Here is a 23,271-nt window from a genome sequence, read left to right on the forward strand (position 1 = left end):
TAGTGTGCATGAATCAACTTGTTCCATTACCCTTGCATAGAGTTGTAATTTCCTCAATGTAAAAAGGCAATTTTATTCATCTATGTTGCTGAGTCTTCAAGATTGAAGATGAACATTTTAAAATGAATATTCCCTGTGATTCATACCATTGCAATTGGAAGTTAAAAAAAAGCACATTAGACACTTCCCCTAGTCTGTAACTTTCCTCAGGCTCCACCATTTAGCTCATATAAAAATGCCATTGAAACGCATGAATCACTTCAACTGACAACTCTCATTCCAAAGGTGGCGCAATTGTCTTGTTTGAACTCCTCACCCTACTTCTACGACCAAGACCGTCACATTTTTCATTCCCCAAAGTTCCAGAGCGCAGGTGCAAGTATAATATTGATCAATTGAGAGCTTCACCCACCAGCTCCATTTTTATTTTTACAGAGCTATTCATGCCCTGATGACTACCAATGCCAATCTCATCCTGTTTCATGCTCCAGCTTCCATTCATGAAGACACAGTCCAAGATGGCTCCAACTGATGAGACTTTAGCGTATTATCACCTGGAGGTAAACTCACATTTATGTGGCAAAGACCCACGACCTCTGACTTGCAAATGTTGACAGTCATCCCCATCGTTTCACATTATCCTCCTGCCCCACACGCTGCCTGTTGGAGGTCACAGTCTGATGAGGCCAGCAAAACCAAACCTCATTTGCATAGAGCAGAGATGCTAACCTCAGGCCTCCAAACTGGACCCTCGCCAGCCCCTGATGGTATTTTGAGAATTAGCATTCAACAACGAGTCATGTTCAAATACCTTGCCAGGAATACAAAACGGTATAGTTTAAAAGCACTTACTATGTATAAAAGTGAACTTTAGTTGGTGGAAATCAGAGAAACTTCAAATAGTGTCAAGAGTGGATGGATGGATGGATGGATGGATGGATGGATGGATGGATGGATGGATGGATGGATGGATGGATGGATTAATGATCTTTCTGGTCTCACTCTCTGTTTCCTGATTTCCACTAAGCACAGCCACAATCTAATGAGATCTGATACAAGTGTTGCAGCCCAAAGCAGCTGGAAAAGATTTAGTGGTGTCACTAAACCCAAACACAGCAGTTATGAGCGGTAATGGTTGTGCATAAAATTCAAAAAGTGGATCCAGGGGACAGCTGAGTCAGTATTAACAATTACATCTCAAGCACGACCTTTGGATTCATTGTCGATGTTAGTGCAGCGAAGAATGAAATGCTTAAAGTGGTGTGCGGTTACTCGAGTAGCGCAGCACTGCAACTACAAATTGGATAGAATAATAAATAGTATGTCAAGAAGCCAAGCAGCAGGTGTTGTGAAGGTCCTTTCATGACACGATGCTTGGAAATGTTTCAAGAACCAACGCAGAAAATTAAACTTGAAGTCAACCATTTTAAGTCCAATGCTGCCATTTTGGACAAATTCTCGAGTTCATACGAACGATGATCAGAGCATAACGTCAACTTTGGGGATTCCTAATGAAAAAGTGGTGACAGCTCTAATCGACATTGTTTTTAAACCAGCAAAAAAAAAAAAAGACTAGAAAAGTGAAACTATCAGAAACTAATAAAAACACACTCTTCACAATTACTCAGATTGCTTTGCATTTTTTTTTTCTATTGATGGTGTGCAAATGTGGTATTCTTCAAGCATAATGAATCATTTGCATACAGGATGCACAAAATGAATGGTCTTTTGTCACTACCGACTTATCTGACACGGCTCGTGAGTTTGCAGACGTACAGTAGGTCGATATGGAGGAATCCATACTCTGTAGCGTATCGTGCTTATATTATTACCGGCTTATGCCAAGCAACACATTGCATTCTTTGAACTGCTTGGGGATTAATCCAAAGAAAGCGTCTGTGTCAATCTCTGCTATTTTGCACAATGATAATGTTAAGATGAATAAAGCGGGCCGAGATGATGGTGCGTTTAACATAACAAAGAGGTTTTGCTTTCCAGTGCCTCTCGTGCTCTGGAAAACCTTGACTTCATTCAGTCTGCAGTCAGTGGTAGTCAGTCTGCTATAAGCTCGTCTTTTATTATTTGCCTTGTTCTTTAAGCTGCTCTGGGCTTCTCTCTATTTCTTAACCCTCACAGCATATTCTCCATCTCGTCTATCCTCTCTATTTCCTTGTTGGATTTTCCTCCTGGCTCTCTATTTCTTATCTCTCAAAGTCTGCTGGTCGTCTCAGGATTGGGTTTTGCAACTTCTCAAATATTTTCTTTTATTGCTAACTCGTATTAGGATTTGTAAGGTGACTATTTGAAAGGTATGTTATTGAGTTTGGATTATAAGAGTAGCATATTTTCGGAGGAACGATTATTACGCAAAGTTATACGGTGTTGCGCAAAAGCCATTGGAATTATTTTTATTTTTGTGTTTTCATCATGACAAAATAACATACTATTGAGTCCAACCCAAATATTTTTGACATTTGTGTTTTGAAAGCGTTCTTGTAAAAATGCACGATCTTCGAACGATAGCATCTGCCCTTTTGTTTTGGTGTGTCAAAACCGACTGCTGTGAAAAAGATCAATAAAACAGCAAAGTTATTCTCAGAAATGATGGCAAGAGACCTAAAAGTGTGCATGCGTTGGTTGGGGGGGTTCACAGTAGAAGACTTGAGTGGGTGTTAGTTTTTTCCATTAATGAATTTACATGCGGTAATAGGCGCCGCTTGCCAGACAGAATGTAATTCCCGTTTTCGGAATGTGATCGGTAACGAGTCTGACCTCTGACAAATGGACCGTTCAGAGAGGCGGGGAGAAAAAGACAGCGTGACTGACCTCAGAAGAAGAAGAAGAAAAAAAAAAATAATGATCTCTTGCTAAATTTCGGAAACATTAATTTACAGAGGCTTTCATATGAGAACAGGGAGCGATGGGGAAAAGATTAAATAGTTTCATGCATTGATAATATCCAATATTTTGTATCAGAGAGGGAAAGGACGGACCCAAGGGGGAGAGATCAACGCATTGTCTAAGGGTTGGTATAGCTTCTTAATTTCGCAGACCCTCATTTACAGGCATTTTCATAGAATAGAGCGGGGATTAAATTGCTTCAGGCATTGAAAATGTCACTTTTTCTGTAAAAGAGAGAGGAAGGAGATAGAGGCCATGAACTTGGCGGGTCTTTCAGTCTGCAATTCATTTCTTTGTAAGACTGCTTCCAAAACCACCCAGCTCACATTCAATTTTCACTCGGCTGAAAAGGAAAATATAACATGCTATATTGATTTGTGGTGACATTTAAGAGTTTTGCCTGGATCAACAAATTACACAATAGATGAATATATATATTGCCCGGGTATCTAAAACACACCACGGCTTACTCGTCTGCGCTGTCAAACCCAAAACATGTCAATCAATCAATCACATTGTTGTGCTCTGTCGTGTTTCTCCATTACACGCAACACGGGGCGGCGTTGTTTATTTGAAATCAGTTTCACCGATGCCCTTCGGTGCTGATATCGCATTGGTAGAAAGGAGCAACTAACATATCCAGACCACTTTGATAAATGGAAACTCATTGCAGGGCTGTGGATCACGACATGTAGCAGCATAGGCATTGTGCCTGTGATGGTAAAATATATTCTGTATTGTATAATTATGTTACGAGCGAAACGAATACATTGAAAACAACAAATCACTATGGAGAATATAATCATATTGGATTGTCGCATTTTAACTTAAATGCTAACACATGACGGACGCCGACCTAGATGGTCTAATAAATAACTTTGCCTTGTTTTAACTTTTACAGCAATGAATATTTGAACACAAATAGTGGAACAACACAGGTAGACCGACAATGTAACATACTTACTGGCATCTATTCTTTATCTTCTGTGTAGAGCGACCGATAGATTGCAGCTTACCGAGGAGCTGAGATTTTATTTTGGACAGGTTAGATCGGATCTGGCATTTCAATGCGAAAAGACTATTTCAGTGTTTTGGCGAACGTGTATAAAACTTGATAGTTTTGAGTTGAATGTGCTCACTGAGTCTTGTTTTAATGTAACAGAATAATAATAAGAGCACAAGATAATAAACGCTCTTGTTTACACAGGTGCACAAAGAGAGTTTTGTTTTTTTCATCACTAATGCAGGTGTCACAGGTGAATGCGGATACATCCATGAAATGATAATGAAAAAAATACACACACGCAAACACTCGCGCTGTGCATCTATTAAGTTTCCGGAACTGTCAGATGAATTCCATGTCTGTTATACACACATAATTACTAGCTTTCAAAGTACTACTCTGCGAATGGTATCAATTATTTTCTTCCACTTCACTTTCCTCCTTGTAGTCAGGTGGATTTATTCACATTTTCTGATATGACAGTGTGTTAATTGAGCCATTAGCTGGAGGTGTGAACGAGAGACGGAGACAAGAAAAAAAACTCTTTGCTTAGGTTCACAAGTGCGTGCATCTGCTCCTTCAAAGGTGTTTTGTATTTCATTCAGATGACACCTGTTAATTAATAACAGCCTGATATTTCCATGTGCCTTTCTCCCGTTTGAAAAATAACATTCATGGTGTTTCTAACAAAGACTCAAGTTCCGCTAGCCTCATTTTCACAGTTACATTTTCAGATTACTTGTTAAAAGGTGTTATCAAGTGTGTTAAAGTTCATCTGGAAATGTTATTTTGTTGCTGTAGATTCACCACGCTATGTGCCAATCAATTAACACGCTGTAGCGATCAATGAATATAGATTAGATATAATAGATACAACTGAGAATCGCGCACATTATGTGTCAAATATGATGTGCACTGAAATGGTAATAATTAGCGATGGGCGAGTACCGATACCTGGTATCGGCGCCTTATTTCAAGGTATCGGTATCCGATAACAGTATAGGTCCCCCATTTATAGCTGTTTTACCAGAAGGTTTAATTTGTTAATTAAGTTTTTTAATTAGGCTTCTAATTAAAGGTTTTAATTAGATGGTAGAAATGAGAAAAATCAAATGGAAAAAAACATTTATTTCATTTGGTTTGAAATAGTCTGTTATTGATTATTAGGAGAATTTTATGTATCAAAAGTATTAGTGGTATCAGTACTTGGTATCGGTATTTGTGAACGACTATACACCAGAAGGAGCCCTAATGAATTAATCATGATGCATGAGCTCTTTAATTCCTACAATGTTTTTATAAAATATAATAAGCACCATTGTAGTTTTGTTCCTTCAATTAGCATGAGGTGCAAATGGCGATTCTGGAGTGTGACTGATCAAATCTCCCCGCTGAGATGGTATCGACGTGTCTATTTCTGTGACCGACACATGGCCCTGCTCAACACCACACCCCTCTGCAGGCTTTTGGAAAAATCTTTTAGGGACCTGGAATATGTTGGCACACTAGTGCGGATTGTTTTAACATGCCCCTCCCCGCTCAAATTAATTGGCTTGTACCTGTTTTGCTTTACCATCAGCAGGAAATCAATATATTTTCAGTTTTCTGGGTGAACGTGCAACACGGTAGTGGTTAGCATGTCTGCCTCACTGTCCGGAGATTTGAGATTTGAATCTTAGCTCTGGTCTAATTGTGTATTTTATTCTCCCCTTGCTTGTGGTTGTCTGACTGTATGTGCCCTGTGATTGGCTGGCGTGACGGCAGGCCAAAATTCATCTGGGAAAAGCTCCATCTCACCCGAGACCCGACTGAAGACAGGCGCTATATAAAATGGATGGCTGATTTAACCAACCATCTGTAGTCAAAGTCTGTGATTTTACCATCCATGTGTCCTGCCTGCATTGGTCAATTTTCCGCTCTCCCACTGTGCATAGCATGTTCTTCCCGACGCACTGATTTATTTGTCGAGGTCTTGATGGATCAGGCCCACCAGCAGGGAACATGCGCATTTGCTCGATACCGCTGACAATGGGGACTTTTTCATGTGGAGAGGCAATGGCAAGGAAGAGTGTATGGCTGACCATTTTGTTACACTGGGTTTGAATGCATATGGAATTATAACAAATACCATTAAATATGAAAGAAATTTGAAAAATAAACAAGCACACAGAGAAACTTTGTTCATCAAAACATTTCCAAATATTCATATCTTAAATCATTATTCAAGTGTAATTTTCTCATTTTAACCAAAGAATGAGGTAAATTATGCATGTGTGTATTGCGGGTTGTCTCCCCTGTGTTTCATTAGAAGCAATGGAATTCAATGACCCAGAAACTAAACCTAGTCCAAATCAATTAGTAGTAGACATACACATGCATACATTTGCAGTGCTAATTATAAAGGCGGGCTCCGCCTCGGCAAGGAGGGGTTTCATCTTTGAAGCTCCGTCAAATTGGCTATGATGTTATGTTAAATAGAATATTTTGGTTGGCTTTAATGGTTTAATGTGGGTGAGGTGACAGTATGAGATGATTAACAGGGGGTTATTTCAGAGGGGCTTGCAAGGTTGACATGACACAGTTGGAGGCCTCATTACTTTGGTGGGACAAATACACAATTACGAGTTCACCAATCAAGTCAGTGACGTTTATCATAACCGTGCATCAAAGCTCATCGCAGATGCATTGTGTACTGTGCCTTTAATAAAGTAGTAGGCAGTCTTCTGTGGAAGCTGGTCAGGAACTGGCCAGCAGGAGCGACGCTTTGCAAGGAATTCCCAAAACTTTTCCCAAAGTGTTTACCTCTTTATCACACATCGCTTCCAGTTCGCCCGATGTCAAAACTACGTGTCATCAAAGTGACGCTCGGCGATGAAGTAGATGTCACACCGAGCGCCTGAAGAAAGGAAACATGACAGGGGGGGCAAAACTTTTCGAATGATGCCTGAGCGACTGCACGACTCCCTGCAAAGTTCTGCTAAGGTAGCTAAAAGAGCTAGCTCAGGAATCGGGCTCCTCGATCGGATGGGAAAGTTCTGAAATGACGCGAAATTCCAACTTTTGAATGCGATCCCTCGACTGGCAGACGGGGAGAGCGACAGTTTGACATATACCGAATGCGATCCCTCGACTGGCAGATGGGAGAGCGACAGTTTGACATATACCTTTGGTGCTTGTAACGGAATGCCGCATTTGCTGGGCGCGTTAGGTTAGCGCTGCTAGTTTACAGTTACGTTACGAAGCTAATAACCCACCGCAGATGATACAAACCTCTGCCAGGGCAACTAAACACAACACGGGACAGTATTGTGCAGCGCAATGGTGCAAATGGTGCACCCCAAACATGCAAAGAAGGAACTGAGATGCAATGTCTACCATCAAACAATATGTGAAGGTTTAAAATGTGATTTTTGGAGATTGAAGTGTGCAAGTACAGTCTGAGTGCAGCTGTGAACTTTTGTGAGCCAAAGCACCCATTTTGTTGTAAAAAAAAAAAAAAAAAAAAAAAAAAAGCAATGCCTTATTGATGGATGGATGCAACTTTGATGTTTTCGGCCCATATTTACAAAGGCATAATTGTCGCAAATAAAATGGCTTAACAGTGCAACAAGATTGTATGCAGCATCTATGGGGCTGTTTTGCATTAGTTGAAACTTGGCCTTAGACAAGGAAGAAATTCCGAACAGTTAGTTCAATGCAACAGATGGTATTTGCTGTTTAACATGGGTTTGAATTTGATTGGCTAATTCTGAACACAGCCCCATCCCATTTATGGAAGGGTGTGCACAGTTATGCAACCACATTACATCGGTTCCTTGAGATGAGTTTAATTTGTTCCGTGACCGTTGTTGTTACTCAAACCACTCCAATCATCCTTTTCCCATTGACATAAATAAATATTCCATCAATCAAAGAACACAAATTCACCAACACAAAGGTTTGTGATAAGTACATAAAAAATGTAGCACTCTATCAAATCAAAACATGGCTAATAGTAACCGTGTTAAAACATTTCATTAAAAAAAAGATCTTAAAAAAGAGTCACGGTTCCCATTTCCAACAGCAACCCACCGGTGTTTGTCAGAAGTAGTTTTGCAATAACTTTCACACAAGCTCAGATCATTCTGCTCAGTACTGGAAGTTCCATGTACACCACAACTCGCTGACTTTCCCTTCCCCTTGCTCTGCTTTTGCTTCCTTTAGGTGTTCTATTACTCTGCAGTTTCATCCGCTGCAACACAGCTCTCCTGCCATCACCCAAAACCTCGGGGAAGAATCCCACAATGAAAGTGACAGTGACATTTGGGCAGACGGGTGTGGTGGTTCCTTGTAAAGATGGATGGACCGTGAGGGACCTCATCCAACAAGCCACCCAACGATACAGAAAACTGCTGGAACAGGTACTTTTGTGTCAACTCGGAACTTGCTCACTGTATCAATTTAAGCATATGACATTTGACCACTGTTCTTTTAACAAACTCAAAATACATTTATTTCTTTGCATGAGGACAACACAGGTTCTTCTTGTGACTGCAACTCTTATTTATTTCTTTGCATGAGGACAACACAGGTTCTTCTTGTGACTGCAACTCTTAACTACCCATGTCAGTAAATAGGAATACTGTGGAAAAGTGAATTTCTCAAGATATATTTCAGTTTCTTGTTAGCTATAAACAGTAATCATAAAAAAAACCCATGTACATATGTGTTTGTATAAATGTGTGTATCTGCGTATATATGTAGTATGTGTTTGTGTATATATGTAGTATATAGTGTATATATATGTGTATATATGTATATATATATATGTATATGTATATATATATATATATGTATATGTATATATATATATGTATATATATATATGTATGTATAAAGTATATGAAGTCATGCTCAATATTCCAATGTATGCCCAAATTCACATTACATGGAAGTGCAGAACTCCACACTACATGCAAATATAAATGCATTCCTGTAAGTTCTCGATAAAATATTGCTCAAATTTCAAACCTGATGCCTATAATGAGAATAAAGTAATACTTTTAGTACTGGACGGTAAATCACTAACCTCATTTGTTGAAGTAATTGGCAGTAGTTCCTCTGCCTTGTCCACAATAACTTCCGCATGCAGCGTCTGGTTGCACGTGTTACTTCACCTTCTTGTTTTTTCTTGTCAAAGCAATGAAATCTTGCAGGCTGTAATTAGATTGAAAAGACGAAGAGAAAGACTGACTTTGTTAGACCGGTGCGGGATATAATTGCGTTAAATCCGCAGTGTAAAATGTATTCGTCCCTTAATTTGCATACGTAAAGTGAAGCGGAAGAATGCTTGTGTGCAAACATCAAAGTAAAATGTTTGAATTTGAATGATTGAATAAATTCAAAAAAAAAATGCGATACACACGTTTGGCTTGACTGACCGAGCGCACAGTGGTGGCGCTATGGCGAGGAAATATCTCTAAAAAGATTTTTTATGACAGCAGAGATGAATGAGTCACTTTAGCGTCTTGCAGGAGTTTCGACCGTAGGAGACGGACGGGATGGAGTCTGTTCGATCACTCACCTCATGCTTCTCCTTGACTCGTTGTCATCCATCACAAGTAAATGGAGCATCTTAGTTAGTTTAGTTAGGGTAGCTAATGATGTTAAATAAGGCTAAGTCATGCACAGAATGGCGGCCTCCATTTTGTTAGAATATTTTCCAGCTTAAAATTCCTCATTTACAGTGGTTGTAATTCAAAAATGAAATCTGAGCATTTACTTGGACTTGCTGACATTCACTTTATTTAGTTATTTTGGTATTAACAAGCGCTTTGCCCCAAATCACCTTCTGCTATTGGTGTGATGTCACTGAATGATGCAACAAATAAGAAATCCAATTTAATCATAGGATTACAAAGCCATATTTACTTATTCTCGTTCCTTTTATTTGAAATTATTTTAAACTTTTATAGCGTTTATTGATTTTATACATTCCAACGAGATGGCCAATCGTCTGAAATTACATCAGTCATAACATTTATTGTCAGTTTTATACTAATAAAGAATTTTATGAACTACAGAAAATAGCTTTTTATGAAGCAACATGGCTCTAAGAATATTTCCAGTCCACAACCTCCTCCCACTCCCCCCGAAGCCTTAAAATTATTCAAATCTTTGTCATATTCAACATCGTAAAAGGACTGTGATTTCCACATCGGAAACCTTTTGCCAAAGCCGCAGAGGTCCAGCTCTTTATAATTGCCGCATGAAAAATTGAAGGCGTATCTGATTTGAATTGCGATGTGCCAGACAGGAGAGCGCGTGTCTCGTTTGCGCTTAAGTTGTGAGTCGGTGTAAAATGCAAATGATTCCTTTATGACTCTTGTTGATTCCCAGTGGTGCTCTCAGGGCAGCAATTCTGCTCCTCCCATCAAACAACCAAATCTTCTCCGTGACCTCTTTTATATGTACCGGCTGTTATTTCCACAACACACCAGCCGTCTGGCTGCACGACCTCAGTCTGGCTTGACAGCGAGACGTCCGCGTCGTGTTCATTCTTTTCCCCATTTCTATTTTAGCCTCTTCATCTCGCCATGCCCAGTGCTCCCATGTGTTTTGCCCCATCGTGCTATTTATCACCCTTTCTCTTCCACTTCATTTTAGCATGAACAAAACCCGTTAGCAGTCGTCTAAATATCATTTGTGTTAAACACCAAATTAGCACTAAAACAACACAAGACGTGGCCTGTAATGAATTAGATCCTGAGTTGCCGTTAATGACATCTGACGAAAAAGTAAAAGCAGCACGACACTCTCGTGTAATATTTGAATAATATTTCCTGCAGGTTTCAATTTGCGAAGCTTCTCAACACTACTTGGCGTTTTACTTGGAGGTGTTTTTTTAATAATTTATGACACGGCGGTAATATTATATTCTCATACAATTTTAAAACCTTACGGTATAATTTATGATATTATGCCTGATCAGTGTAGACTCTAATTACTTTTTGGGCTTTTTTAATAAAATGAAATCACATCCTTGATCTATTCTATGAGCTTTCGTGTAAATGTTCCCAGAGACGGACGTTCTCCAGGTGTGTTTTTCTGCTTCTGTTTCTGACGTTGCAGTCTCTCGTGTTGATTAAATCTCGGGGTCTAGTTTTCTCCCTGTCTCGGTGAATGTAACGCTTCTTTGAGCACATGTGTTGGCAGCAATTTGCTGTGTTTTCCCCTCTGTTCTTATTTCAGCGTAATTTTTAATAATTTAGTCTCATCTAAAACGTAGCGTAAACCTTTTTGCCATTTTGCCATTTTCATCTTGTGTATTTGTATTTTCTCTTCTCAATTTTATCCCTCCTCGATGGAGTAAATCAGATGTTGTTGTGTGTAGATGTCCATCTTTTAATCCTTCTCGGGGCTATGCAAATTATAATTTTTTTTAAAGAGTCGCTGAGACAGCTCGCTGGTTGTTTGTCAATTTCCACAACATCTGCTTCTGTGATTCATCATACTTTGGAGTATTTTTTTTTTGTGCCATATTTAAAAAACACCCAACTCTCCTATTGGGACTATAAAAACAACTTTGCTTTTGCACATTTAAATGCAATGGAATCGTTACTTCAATGTTATCTTGGTTCTGTTGGTTTGGATTTCTTACAATTTACACGATGAATGAAAAGCAACTGTGGCCTCTTTTGAAATGCTGACATTGTTTTTTTTATATAAATGTAAAAAGTGAGAAGAAATTCAATAAGGAATGGACATTGGACAGGTCGTGGAAGAACTGTACCAAATCTTGGGAATTTATAGAAGTGTAGATCAATTAATTCCACTTTTGAAAGCCGAGAAATAATGAATATAGAGCGTGTGGTTAGAAGATTTTTTTTTTTTTTTTTTCTGGGGAGTTACCAGGAAGTTGTGTGCTTGTTGTGTGCTATTAGAGGCTTTTATCTATCCGGCTTAGCTTTTTTTCTAAGGCGTTGCCCAGTTTTAGTGGCCTGGAATTATATCTACATGTCTAATTTACGTACAGTATAAGAATTATCTTCAGGTATTCGGAAACATTAGATCCAACTTAATGTGTTAAGTTTAGAAACAATCTATACGTCTATTTTTTATTTTATCTTCCTTTATCTAATGGTAGTTTGAGCTAAATGAACTACGAATCACCACGTGGTGCCGGCCGGGTTGTGTGTGGAATGATGAGATGTCTCCTGAGCTCGGATGAGTAACGGTTGCTGTGTCATTTTCCAACTTTTTTTTTTTTTTTACTTCAGTGGACACGCTATTCAGAGAGTTCATGTGACGGTTACACTCCAATTTAACATTTACTTCAGACGTCTTCCGTATTTACTATGGCAGCTGAGAAGGACTGTAAAACAGTAGTGATGTGGATAGTTGAGACCCGCCCTGTTTGTCTTGGGAGTTTTATGAAAACCACAGACATCTGGCCCCGTAAGACGGATTTCATGATCCAACATCATGTAACATTTTGATTCATACAGCAACTTGGAAGCTGTAATGTTTGTGAATGAAACAGTTCCATGCAATTTGCGTATTGTTGACTTGCTTGTGTTTAACCTTTTGTTGCATAGGAAGGGGAATTTGTTGTTCGGACACATCATGTCGAATACTGCGATGGAGGGATTCTCGACCCTGATGATATTCTTAGTGATCTTGTAGAGGACAAGGACAAGGTAAGAACTTGCATGACCTTAGCAATTAAGTTTTTTTTTTTTTTTTAATTTTCACAATCCCTTTATTCAGTGAACACGCTTTTCAGTGATGAATACATTTGCATATACTATTGTAACATTCATATCACACGATTTAGGTTCATTATATATTTTTGTATCTCAACTTTATGTCTTCAAAATTTATGAATATAAAATTATTTCTTGCAGGTTGTTTTTGTATTTTCTAGTCTTAAGTGAAGTACTGTCACTCCACAAGTGAGCTGGGTAGCTCAGGATGCCCACCACTAGGTGCTAGCTCAGGCTATAATTCACGTAATGGCTCTCCTCACACTATAATTTCACTCCTACTGCCTTTGGCTTAGATGATTTTTTTTTTCTTTTCTTCCTACTTGACCGCCTCGCTTCCTGCTGCACCTCAGACCGAAACTCTCCCCCTTTAGTTTGCTCAGGGTATTCGCTATCAGCTCCTTTTTTATCAAGCGGTGACATTCCAAAAGGGACACTGTTTTACATTCCAGCTCCCCTTCCACAATCCACACAACTTCTTAGTTGCTCCTGAAACTCTGCCTCTGTCGTCTTTTGCTTTACACTTCCAGTTCCCACATCAAACTTTGCTTTGCACTTCCGGTCTTCTTCAAGATGTTCAACGAGGAAAACCATCAGATCTACCCAAAGCGGAAAACCTCTCTTCTTTTTATTTTTTTTAAGTATGGCGTTTTTGAGTAAACACCCTATTTAGCACCTTAGATCTCAGTGAAAGATTGCAATCTCAATAAATCACACAACACGCCCACCAACAGCGCTCAGCCTGTTACAGCAAACAAACAATTTATCGCCCGCCATTTGGGATATGAGTAAATCAGACCCTTAATGTTACTCAATACTGTCAAAGCAGTCTCATTATCTGTGAGCGCTACCGCATATTTAGAATTAAGGGCGCACACTGTGCTATTTTCAATTACTATACGACATGCCGTCCATGTCGACCACCTCAAGCTATGACTATTAGACAAAGTGAGATGCCATCTCTTGCAGCCAGTCGATTCGGCGTTGTTTGTTTTCCTTTCGTGTAATGTCAGCTTGCTCAAGTTAAGTGAATGAACGTGAAAGACAAACACTCTAAGGTTTCTGTCACACGCCCAATATGTGGCTGCGCAAACAGTTTCTTGCTCACCTTTGCCATCTCGGCCCTCTACGTCAAGTGGCCAGACTGTAAAAATAATATTGACCTTGGAGCAAGACAGCGGTGTGCCTTATTGCTTTCACACGTTGGAATAGTTTAATTTAAAGAGGATCCTTGTGTCTTTATGTATGGGCTAAAAACATTAATATGATCAATTATTTTTTAAAATATTTTTTATTTTAATAGCATAAAAATTGAATATTATATAATATTCAATTAGTCATTTTTAATTATCTTGTCCATCAATCGTGAGTATATAAAACACACATTTAAGACATTTGATCGACCAGTCAATTTAATTAAAACCCAGTGATATAATAAAACAATCGTCGTTTATAAAAAATATATATATCAAGGAAGAGAGATCTGCTCTAAGACTGAGCACATAACCATCGCGCATTGTTCTTCCAAACAAGTCGTCAGCTATTTCAAACTTCAATCACGTATTTTGTTCACCTTATCAAATACATCATCGACGACAGTCATTTTGTGTTTCGATGACGTGTTCACTACCTCCAGGCCTGTCTCATGACTGACAGATGGGTTAGCGATATAAAAGACCAGTTCTTTGTCATCTTTAACAAACCCCACTTAGAGATACTTTATTACGATAATTAATCACCGTGACAAACCCATGAGGAGGTGGGCTTCCTTCATCAAAACAATTTGCACAAAAACACACTCCTATTTCATGCATCCATCAATTATGGGTGGACCTCAGGTGCAGCTTTGTTTCTTTAATTAAGAGTTAAGGTCCATGAAGAGTAGAGGCTTCATCGTTTATTATCTTCATAATTAACCGTTTCCTTTTCACCCTATCAGCTTCTCACGCCGTTTCATTCCAATCACCCTGTTAACCCCTTCTCCTCATCACTTAAAATCAATCTCCCGTAGCTTGCTGATTGGCTCTTTGTCGCTGTCACCTTGTACCCATCGCAAGCACACTGTGCCCATCAAGCCCACATTTGACTTTATTTCACCGTCTCCTCCTCGCTTCTTTAATGACCTGCCTCCCAGTGTGTTACATTCCATTCACGCCAGCAATTAACCCCTTTTTCCGCGTGCTCCCTCTCCTGCGTCGTCTTCTCATATGCTCTTACAAATTGCACCTATTTGTCTCATTCGGACTCTCTTAATGCACCGATTGCCGCTGTCTCTTAATCTCTCTGGCTTTTCGGCTCATTCTCCTGTAGAGTAAACGCTTTGACTCAATTAACCCCCCCATGTTTTCTAGCTAGAGGTCAACATATGTATCAGGACTGGTCACGCCGAGATGTGACTCAAACATGATTGAATTCATTAGAAGATAAGGTAAAAGAGACGGTGAATGAAGTAGGGGGGGGGGGGGCAAAGCATGACCAAATGCGAGTAGGTGATTCAGGATGTGGAGTGAGAAATTACTTCTTCTATCAAATCATGCAGAATGAAGCGAACAAAAAAAACGGAAGTTGAGCTAGAGAAGGGAGTGAAAAAATCTGTGATTTATTGAGTAAGGGAAGTTTTAGCTTGTTTTTTCACAGGTATGACAATTTTGTGAGTGTACAGGAGTGCAGGCTTTATGATATTTAGAACATACGTGATGCCCAAACTGTCACTGGCCCAGCGGCATAAAAATACAAATGTTTGTCTCATTTAAGCCGTCTATAAATTTGCCGTTAGCATAATAATCGCATAATACGTTATAATAATCCGGCCACTTGTTCCTCACCACTGATTTAGTAGCAATCGGCCTTTAGCATAATAATCGGATAATACATTATAATAAGCCGGCCACGACGTTTCACTTGTTCCTCGCGACTGACATAGTAGCAATCGGTCTTTACCTGCAGATGTTAGCTTTTGGTAAATGGTGGACATTAAAAAGTAGAATGTTTTTTCATCTTGAAAGACTTCTAGTACTAATCTAGAAAGACCTCTAGTATCGTATAGGCAAACCCTCCAATCCATGAAAGCAGCACAAAAATGCCCCCACTACGTGTCATCGACGTTTGGGTCGGAGCCTTTTCTAATCAGTGACACATGACAGAAAGCAATTCCAACTTCAAAAGCTACTCAGACATACATTGTTGTGCAGCGAGGTAATTGAATGAGATAAGAGCTTCGGAAAAAGAGAGGCTATAGAAAAGGAATGCTGGCTAAGATGACTGTGAATAGGATTGGGAGATGTCGACTAAACCTTTGTGTAATTAAGATAAACCATTTTTTTTTTAGGCTACATACAAAATTGATTGATTTGGTGTGCCCAAGAGTTTATTTGCTGTGGTTCCAAGTGGACCAGACCAAATGTGGGGAAATGGACTAGAGTTCGCTTGTGTGAAAGGGCCCTCGGATGCCTTCTGTTGAATATTTGGATCAGCTGCACAGAATGTGTCCATCTGGGCTACATGAGTCTCCATAATGCTGTTCCATATGGCCGTCTGTGATCTACACACACTAGGAGGAAGTCTTTGTGAGGTTTTACAATAGCAGATTACCAATCGTCTTTTCTGACACCGAATGTATTGAGCATGTGTAAGCAACACATTTTCACCTGCCTAACCAAGGTAACGTCTGCTGGATTATTTTGATGTATTTATCTATATTAAGTGTTACATAAAATGGATGCATTAGGGCTGTAACAATAATTGATTCGAATCAGAAAATCGTATTTGATTCAAAAGATTCGAGTGAATCACATCAAAATGTTCCATTTTAAAATATATCGAGTAATTTTAACTGCAGTAATGCTGGCGTAGAGCTAGGTGGTGCTAGGGGGCTTTTGTGTTTTGAGTGTGTGTGTGTTTGTGTTTGTTTGCCTGTGCCACCGAGTGATAAAATTCTAATGTCTAATGTCAGCCCTGGAGGACACGTTATCTTCCCTATTATTGTTGTGTTGGGATCAATAAATGTAACATTTCTTTTTAATTTAGAGATGCTTTACAGGTGATAAAGAAAGGTTGTTGGATAATTAACAATGTTGCAGAGAAAAAGCAATCATATTCACTATTGGTTGCATAAAAAAAAAGATGACACCAAAGTCCTCTTAAAAGATTTATAATCGATTGAAATTTGCAGTGGATGACAAAAGGTGGTCTTTATTTTTGAAAAGAAATGACGCCATAGTTCAAAACTTGTAGAGACCTCACATAAGTATCGAAACGTTTTCATTTCAAGTTAATCGACTGCACACCACTACCGATATGACCTTAGCTCAAGCTTTTAGTTAACAAAGGTACCGCTCGATGCTTTCACGGTGATAGTTCACGATCTCAGTTCTGAAACAGTCGGTGGTTTTCACTCCTGGTTCTGTTTCTTTTGACAAGGTTAAAAAAAACAAATTGCGTCACGACACGGAGTGAGTGCACTTTCTCGGAACATCTTGAAAGGATTACCGTCCTTTTAGTAGTGAAAATAAATTCAAGAACATACTCGGATATAAAAAGTCTACACACCCCTTTTCAAATGCCAGGATTTTGCGATTAAAAATTAGACCAAAATAAGTATTGATAAGTAACGACCTTTCTTTAATTAAATTGAACTGTAAACTGTACAACCCAACTAATAGAAATTCCCAAGTACAAGTAAAAATAAACAACTGTGGTTGCACAAGTGTACACCCCCCCTTTAAAATAGAGCCGTGGCTGTGTTTAAAACTACCTCCCTTCAAATTTATGTTAAATGTTACTCAGCACACACCTGCTACACTAATTCACCGTAAATAGTAAACATGTTCATCAGAGCAAAACAATCCATCTGTAACTTGTGGGGGAATGTCAGCATTTCATACATAAGGTGCCAAATTCCCGCCAGTGCAGTGACCCTCATCCGTATCTACCGTGCATCACAGGAAGGCACTGGCTTTACTGGCAACCTCTGGTTTCTTTATTCTCCTCCACTATACCTATGGCACAAACACCCAGAGCCCGCACATGTACACAAACACAGGTCTATTCAGCGTTTGTGTGGAGGCCCCTAGAACCCAGTGTTGACCGGCTCTGTCCCATGTTCAGCTAAACGCAGACTCAGTGGTCTATTCAATAGAGAGGGATTCCACTATATAACAAGGCCAGCAGGAGCCCCGTGTCGCACACATGGAGAGGACGCGCACAAATGGAGGCAGTTGTTAAGTAGAATTGACACACACTCTCATTGGAATGCTGGGCTCCTTGGACGTCCTTTATAGTGTCCTCATTCACAAGGTAACGTAAAGAAAATCTAAGCAACAGGTTTTGTTTAAAAAAGTACTTTCATTAGTTTGATGAAATACGTCGGTTGTTGTGGTGTGCTTGGAAAAGCGTAAAGTTAGCTTATGGCTTTCTGTGTATTTGAAGAATGTTGGAAAATGATGATGTTTTTCTCTATTTATGTCAGCTGATGGCTGTGTATGAGGAACAGGAAGCCCAGGAGAGGGATGCCGCCAACCCAAGCCCCGCCCCCAGCCATGATCGCTACCAGGCTGAGTTGTCTGTCTTCCAGCCAATCACGGGAGGAGAGATAGAAGTTAATTCATCGGCTCTCAAGTCAAGTGAGTATTGGAGAAAATGACGAGGAAGGATTTGAATTTGACTAGTAGCCTATATTGAGTCAAATACTTGATTGTCTGTCCCATGACGTCTTATAGTCATGATTCAAATGTTTTATTTCAATCAAATATTTCAAGCAAACAAATGTCTATTTTCTTCAAAATAACATCCTGAGGACAATTTGGAACATGTTTGGGCAAACAAGACAAAAAAACTGAACAAATTCCACAAGTAAGTTGCCTTGATTCAACCTGGGTGGATTACCAAGACCTTGATGACTGTGAATCTATCCAGATTCAATATACCGTAATTTTCGGACTATAAGTCGCGTTTTTTCTCATAGTTTGGGTGGGGGGGGGGCGTCGATTTATACTCAGGAGCGACTTATATACATATATGAAGATGAAGTAGACAAAAAAAATCTATGAAATGAGTCAATAAAAATAGAAACCAGCATCCCAGATACAGCGGCATTTGAGGATGTTAAACTTTCCTGGGTTGCGAGGATGCCGCGGCTGTTCGATCCAGACACGGGAAGTTTAGTCTGTTTCAGTACGCTTCCCTGGCAGGAGAGATTAGAGGTAATGTGTGGTTGTCATGGAAGATTAGAGGTAACAGCGCACTGGAGACTATTACTGTCAGTGTGAGGTCAGCGTTAGGCCCGACTCGACTATTCATACTACAGAAGAACTTTTGTCTTCCAAACACTCTTTTTTTTTTTTTTGTCTCTTCAAATCTTTGTTGTCTTTCACCTTTTTAGCCATCATGTTTCTTCTGATATGTATTTTCTGAGACCAACATTATATGACCAACCTAGAATAATAATAATAATAGATCTTGAAAACCCCCTGAGGAAAAATCCATGACTTTTGTGTGCCTTGTTAGCGACTCATTTGTGCTGTTATCGCACTCAATGTCTTTTCAAATTAATCCCGCTTTCATTCCCCATTCGTGCATACTGCAGCCAATTTGAGCCAAGTATTTATACCTCTTTTGTCCTCTTCCTTTATCGTGCCATTCAATGGGGAGTTGGGTTACATTGATTATGGCATTGATGTAATCCTTACCCCCAGACGGTCTTAAGAGCACCGAGGGTCCATTTTGTCACAATCAATAATCGACCCTACAAATATCATTTGTCATTTGTTCACGGCCGTTCACTCATATAACGTCATCCAAATCTTTGTCATCCAGTTCCCAACGGAACCGTGAGACTCGCCAAGGTCTTCATGTACAGTTTGTACGCTATATGAATTGATTATGATGAAAGAGTACAGATCTTTCACGATAGCTCATGTTGCTTTTTTTTTTTTTTTTTTTACCCTTATTTTGCTACACTGTAGCTCCTATTCAATGATTTTTTTTATTATGCAGTAGGCTGATGAAATGTGCTACGAGAGACGCAGTCATATGTCACCTAAATGCATGCACAGATTTTGCACATCACATCAACCATTTGGAGCAATGAGCACCCCCCACTGGTTTTTACATTACGTGCACTGCCCTTACATGTCGGGGGGAAAAAAAAAAGAGCTACAGTTGAATGTTTTTTTTTTTTTTTCTGGTCACTTTATATAGCAGATTTTCACCTTATCGCTGTTGGGTCTAAACAAATCCTTTCCGCCCTTGCATTTTCACAGACACCCCCCTGCTGGTTAGAAGCAGCAGTGATTCAGCTCTCGGCGCTCAGTCAACAGAGCTCGAACCCTCCCGCCACGAAGAGGCTTCCGTGATGGTAAGGAGTAGACCAAGCTTCTCCTCAAATCTAGACCCATCATTTGTGAGTCTATAGACAGAGTAAATCAGTTTGATGACTAAGGGTTGCTCTCAGATCCGCACGCGTATTTTGGAGGAACCGCATTATCTCAGACTATTAGATTTTGCACAATTATTATTTGTGATCGTTTCACTTGTGAGTACTTGTTATGTTCATGTCACAGCACGGTTGGACATAGCAAATCCCACGAGATGTCTTTTGAAAGGCTCTCCATGCCTGATTGGGCTCCTGAGTGGTGAGCCTCTTGAGATTTCTCACTGGACAAATATTCTTTTTTTTTTATCATTTAATCCCTGTAGAGCAAAGTGCGGTTCAAGTCGTTCTTAGAGGTGGTTCAAGTCTTGTCACTGATGTGACATATTTCCGACAACAAAAACAGTTATCTATATCTTTTTAAAATCGCAATTGTGTCACTTGAACCGTGTAAATCCAGCCGATGCTTTTTCGGTTCCAACCCAAGTTGATGAACATGTAATCAAAGGACTTTAACCATCACGTCGTCATATCACGCCTGCATGTAATTCTAGGGCACAAACAGAAAGCGATCAGTGTCGTTCTTTCTCCAGAATTTTATGTGTGTGGTTAGAGAGAGGAAATAGATTTTTTGCCATCATAGAGGGTCATTCAGTGTGCCGCAAAGCACAATAACCTTGATGACTGTGAAAGAGAGAGCTAAACGAGGGGAGGGCGCTCGGCTTGCACGTCGACTTGAATGGATTTTAGCTTATCCCTTCTTATAAAACAGCACCAGCTCGGGGATGTCGGTGGACGGCCTGCATCAATTCTTGCTCTGCTGCCAAAGTCTCCCTGAGGAGAGATAAGAACATGTCTCCTTTCTGTTCTCTTGATTTGCAAGGCACGTTGTTTACATGTCGTATCCTTGCTCATGCTATTTTTTTTATTTTATTTTTTTATCCTGGCTATTGTCCGTCTGATCTAACAGGTTTAGATGGAGGTAATGGCCCTGTGTAATTGTTCAAAATTTCACTTGGCCTTTTGGCAAGAGCAGCGAGAGAAAGAAAATAATGTCTTGCAGTGAGTCTCTCTATGTTCTTTCTCTTTTTTTTTTAAACTCTTTCTTTTTTTCCGCTTAGTGTGTGGCACAGTGGCAGGCTATTTACAATGTGTTAATCAGACTGGGACTATTTGCTCTTGCCTGGAATACTACTGGGGTTCGAAGGCTGTGCACTGCTCATTAAACGTCCGTCACCTTGTTTAAAGTGTGTTTCTTTTTAAATTTCTCTTTGTTTTTTCCTCCTTAATCTAAACAGTCAGTATGGCAATGAGAACGACATAAAAAGCTAGAAAAGGCCACACACTGCAATATTTTGAAAAAAAAATAGTCATGTTAGTATCATCTGTCTTTTTAATGGACTTGTTTTGTGTTAGATTTAGAAGACAAAGTGCTTGCAACCCATTTCTCATGCACCATTTGGTTGGATTGCATTATTCATCCACCGTTGGTTCAAATGTGTGAATAGCAACATCCTTTTTTTCCCGTCCCCCCCATCTTAAATGGATACAAATTCTGTGCGTGGTATACCTCCAATGAATCATGCGGAACTTCTATTCGTTGACATTTTACAAACTACTGTTTGGTTACATACTAAGTTATTGGCCCTCTGTAATTACCTCAGAGAGCCATTTCTCGATTAAATGAGACATACAATTATGCACTGATAGACTTTCCAATTAATACAGTGTTTTAATGGGCGCTAATATGATGAAGGTGTTAGGATAATGAATGTTACCTGCCACTTCTACAGTCATTAAGCTAAATTGACGGCATTTGCATCTCGGCCGGGTTAATTGTTTTTCAACTCACCAAAGCCTGAGCATATGTAGTAGATGTGTAATCTGTCAATCACTGTCGGAGCTAGCATGTTCTCACCTCTTTTCATTGCTCATCTTTAGCCTCACCCTGATATCGGAAAAACATATAGATGTGTAATATAACGATACTAAGGATCATTCGTTATCCCAGCAAAAAACATTTTTGTAGCTTACTGAGTCGGTCGTAAAACTTCTTTTCCTGTGTCTGTATGTTTCTTTTATACTGCTCCCTAGTGGCAAAAGAGCATACACTAAGCACAACATTGGAACCGATTACCTGACTTGAAATAGAATAAGGGGTATAAAAATAGATGATGAAGAGAAAAAATGAACAGTACTTGAGCAAACTTTCTTCAAAACTATTTGTTAATGTATGTGCTTTTTATGATCTGTTTCCCCTCCATTTTTATAAAGATATGATTTTTCTCTTGTTTCTGTTCAGTGGACACTTTGTCACTACAGCTTGTTTGTGTGGTCTCTTGACAGGCAGCAAGTCCAGCTGTTGCGAGACCCCAAGTCAAATATGCCTTCAGTGACAGGTCAGTATGTGCACTGTGCCAGTCTTGCATGAGTGCGACTTCCACCTTCAAGTAAAATACCGTAATTTTCGGACTATAAGTCGTGTTTTTTTTTCATAGTTTGGGTGGAGGGGCGATTTATACTCCGGTGCGATTTATAGTCCGAAAATTACGGTAACTTTATGACCACTTGCACCGATATGATACTCAGTAAAAAAAAGTCCACCTTTAATAATCTCCCAGAAAATCAAAACCAAGTTTGACTTTAGACGAAAGCTCAAAGACATCAACATGGCCTTTTAATGTGTTGTAAAAAGTGTGCCTATTTGTCAGTGTGCCATGTTTATGTTTTTATGTCCTACTTAGCCATCTTCATTTATCATCTAATATAGATCAAGGCCTTAAAAACAACAGTTAGTAGAAAGCCTTTCCATCATTAGCCCACTACAAAAGAGCAAAACAAGGTCACACACACACACACACACACACACACACACACACACACACACACACACACACGCACACACACACACACACACGGCCAGATATTACCCTTGGGAAGTATCCAGTATTCTCTACTACAAACATTAAATTGGGTGGCTCTCATTAGTAATCCAGCGTGCAAGGTTGCTTTGCAAGTATTAATAAAAAGATCCTGTCCGTTCATCCATCCGTCCCTCCATCCTACCGAGGATGCTGTTAATTATTTGGCTATACTAAATATATATTTATAAATGTCTACGCGGTCATTTGCTTTATTCAGAAATTGCTGTGCTTATTTTCACTCTTACTTGCATTCAAACAAGACAAATCTCAGCATGAAGTAATGTAGAAGTGATTTAGTGGTTTTTGCGCGTGTCGGTGAAACGAGCCTTG

At 39.5% G+C, this 23,271-nt stretch overlaps 1 protein-coding gene across 4 annotated transcripts in view; it reads left to right on the forward strand.

Annotated features, from left to right (window-relative positions):
- Positions 1–6,628: 6,628 nt before the first annotated feature.
- The window catches only part of LOC133159515 (partitioning defective 3 homolog B-like), a 75,178-nt gene continuing 58,535 nt past the window's right edge, over positions 6,629–23,271 (forward strand). For all 4 annotated transcript variants that reach the window (XM_061286571.1, XM_061286572.1, XM_061286573.1 and 1 more), the window contains exons 1-6: positions 6,629–6,886; positions 8,108–8,304; positions 12,481–12,582; positions 18,116–18,269; positions 19,908–20,002; positions 22,364–22,416. In XM_061286571.1, the coding sequence (XP_061142555.1) occupies positions 8,188–8,304; positions 12,481–12,582; positions 18,116–18,269; positions 19,908–20,002; positions 22,364–22,416 (521 nt within the window). In that variant the 5' untranslated portion in view covers positions 6,629–6,886; positions 8,108–8,187. The remainder of the gene's footprint in view (positions 6,887–8,107; positions 8,305–12,480; positions 12,583–18,115; positions 18,270–19,907; positions 20,003–22,363; positions 22,417–23,271) is intronic.

This window comes from Syngnathus typhle, linkage group LG9 (genome assembly GCF_033458585.1).
Source record: "Syngnathus typhle isolate RoL2023-S1 ecotype Sweden linkage group LG9, RoL_Styp_1.0, whole genome shotgun sequence".
NCBI classification, from domain to species: domain Eukaryota; kingdom Metazoa; phylum Chordata; class Actinopteri; order Syngnathiformes; family Syngnathidae; genus Syngnathus; species Syngnathus typhle.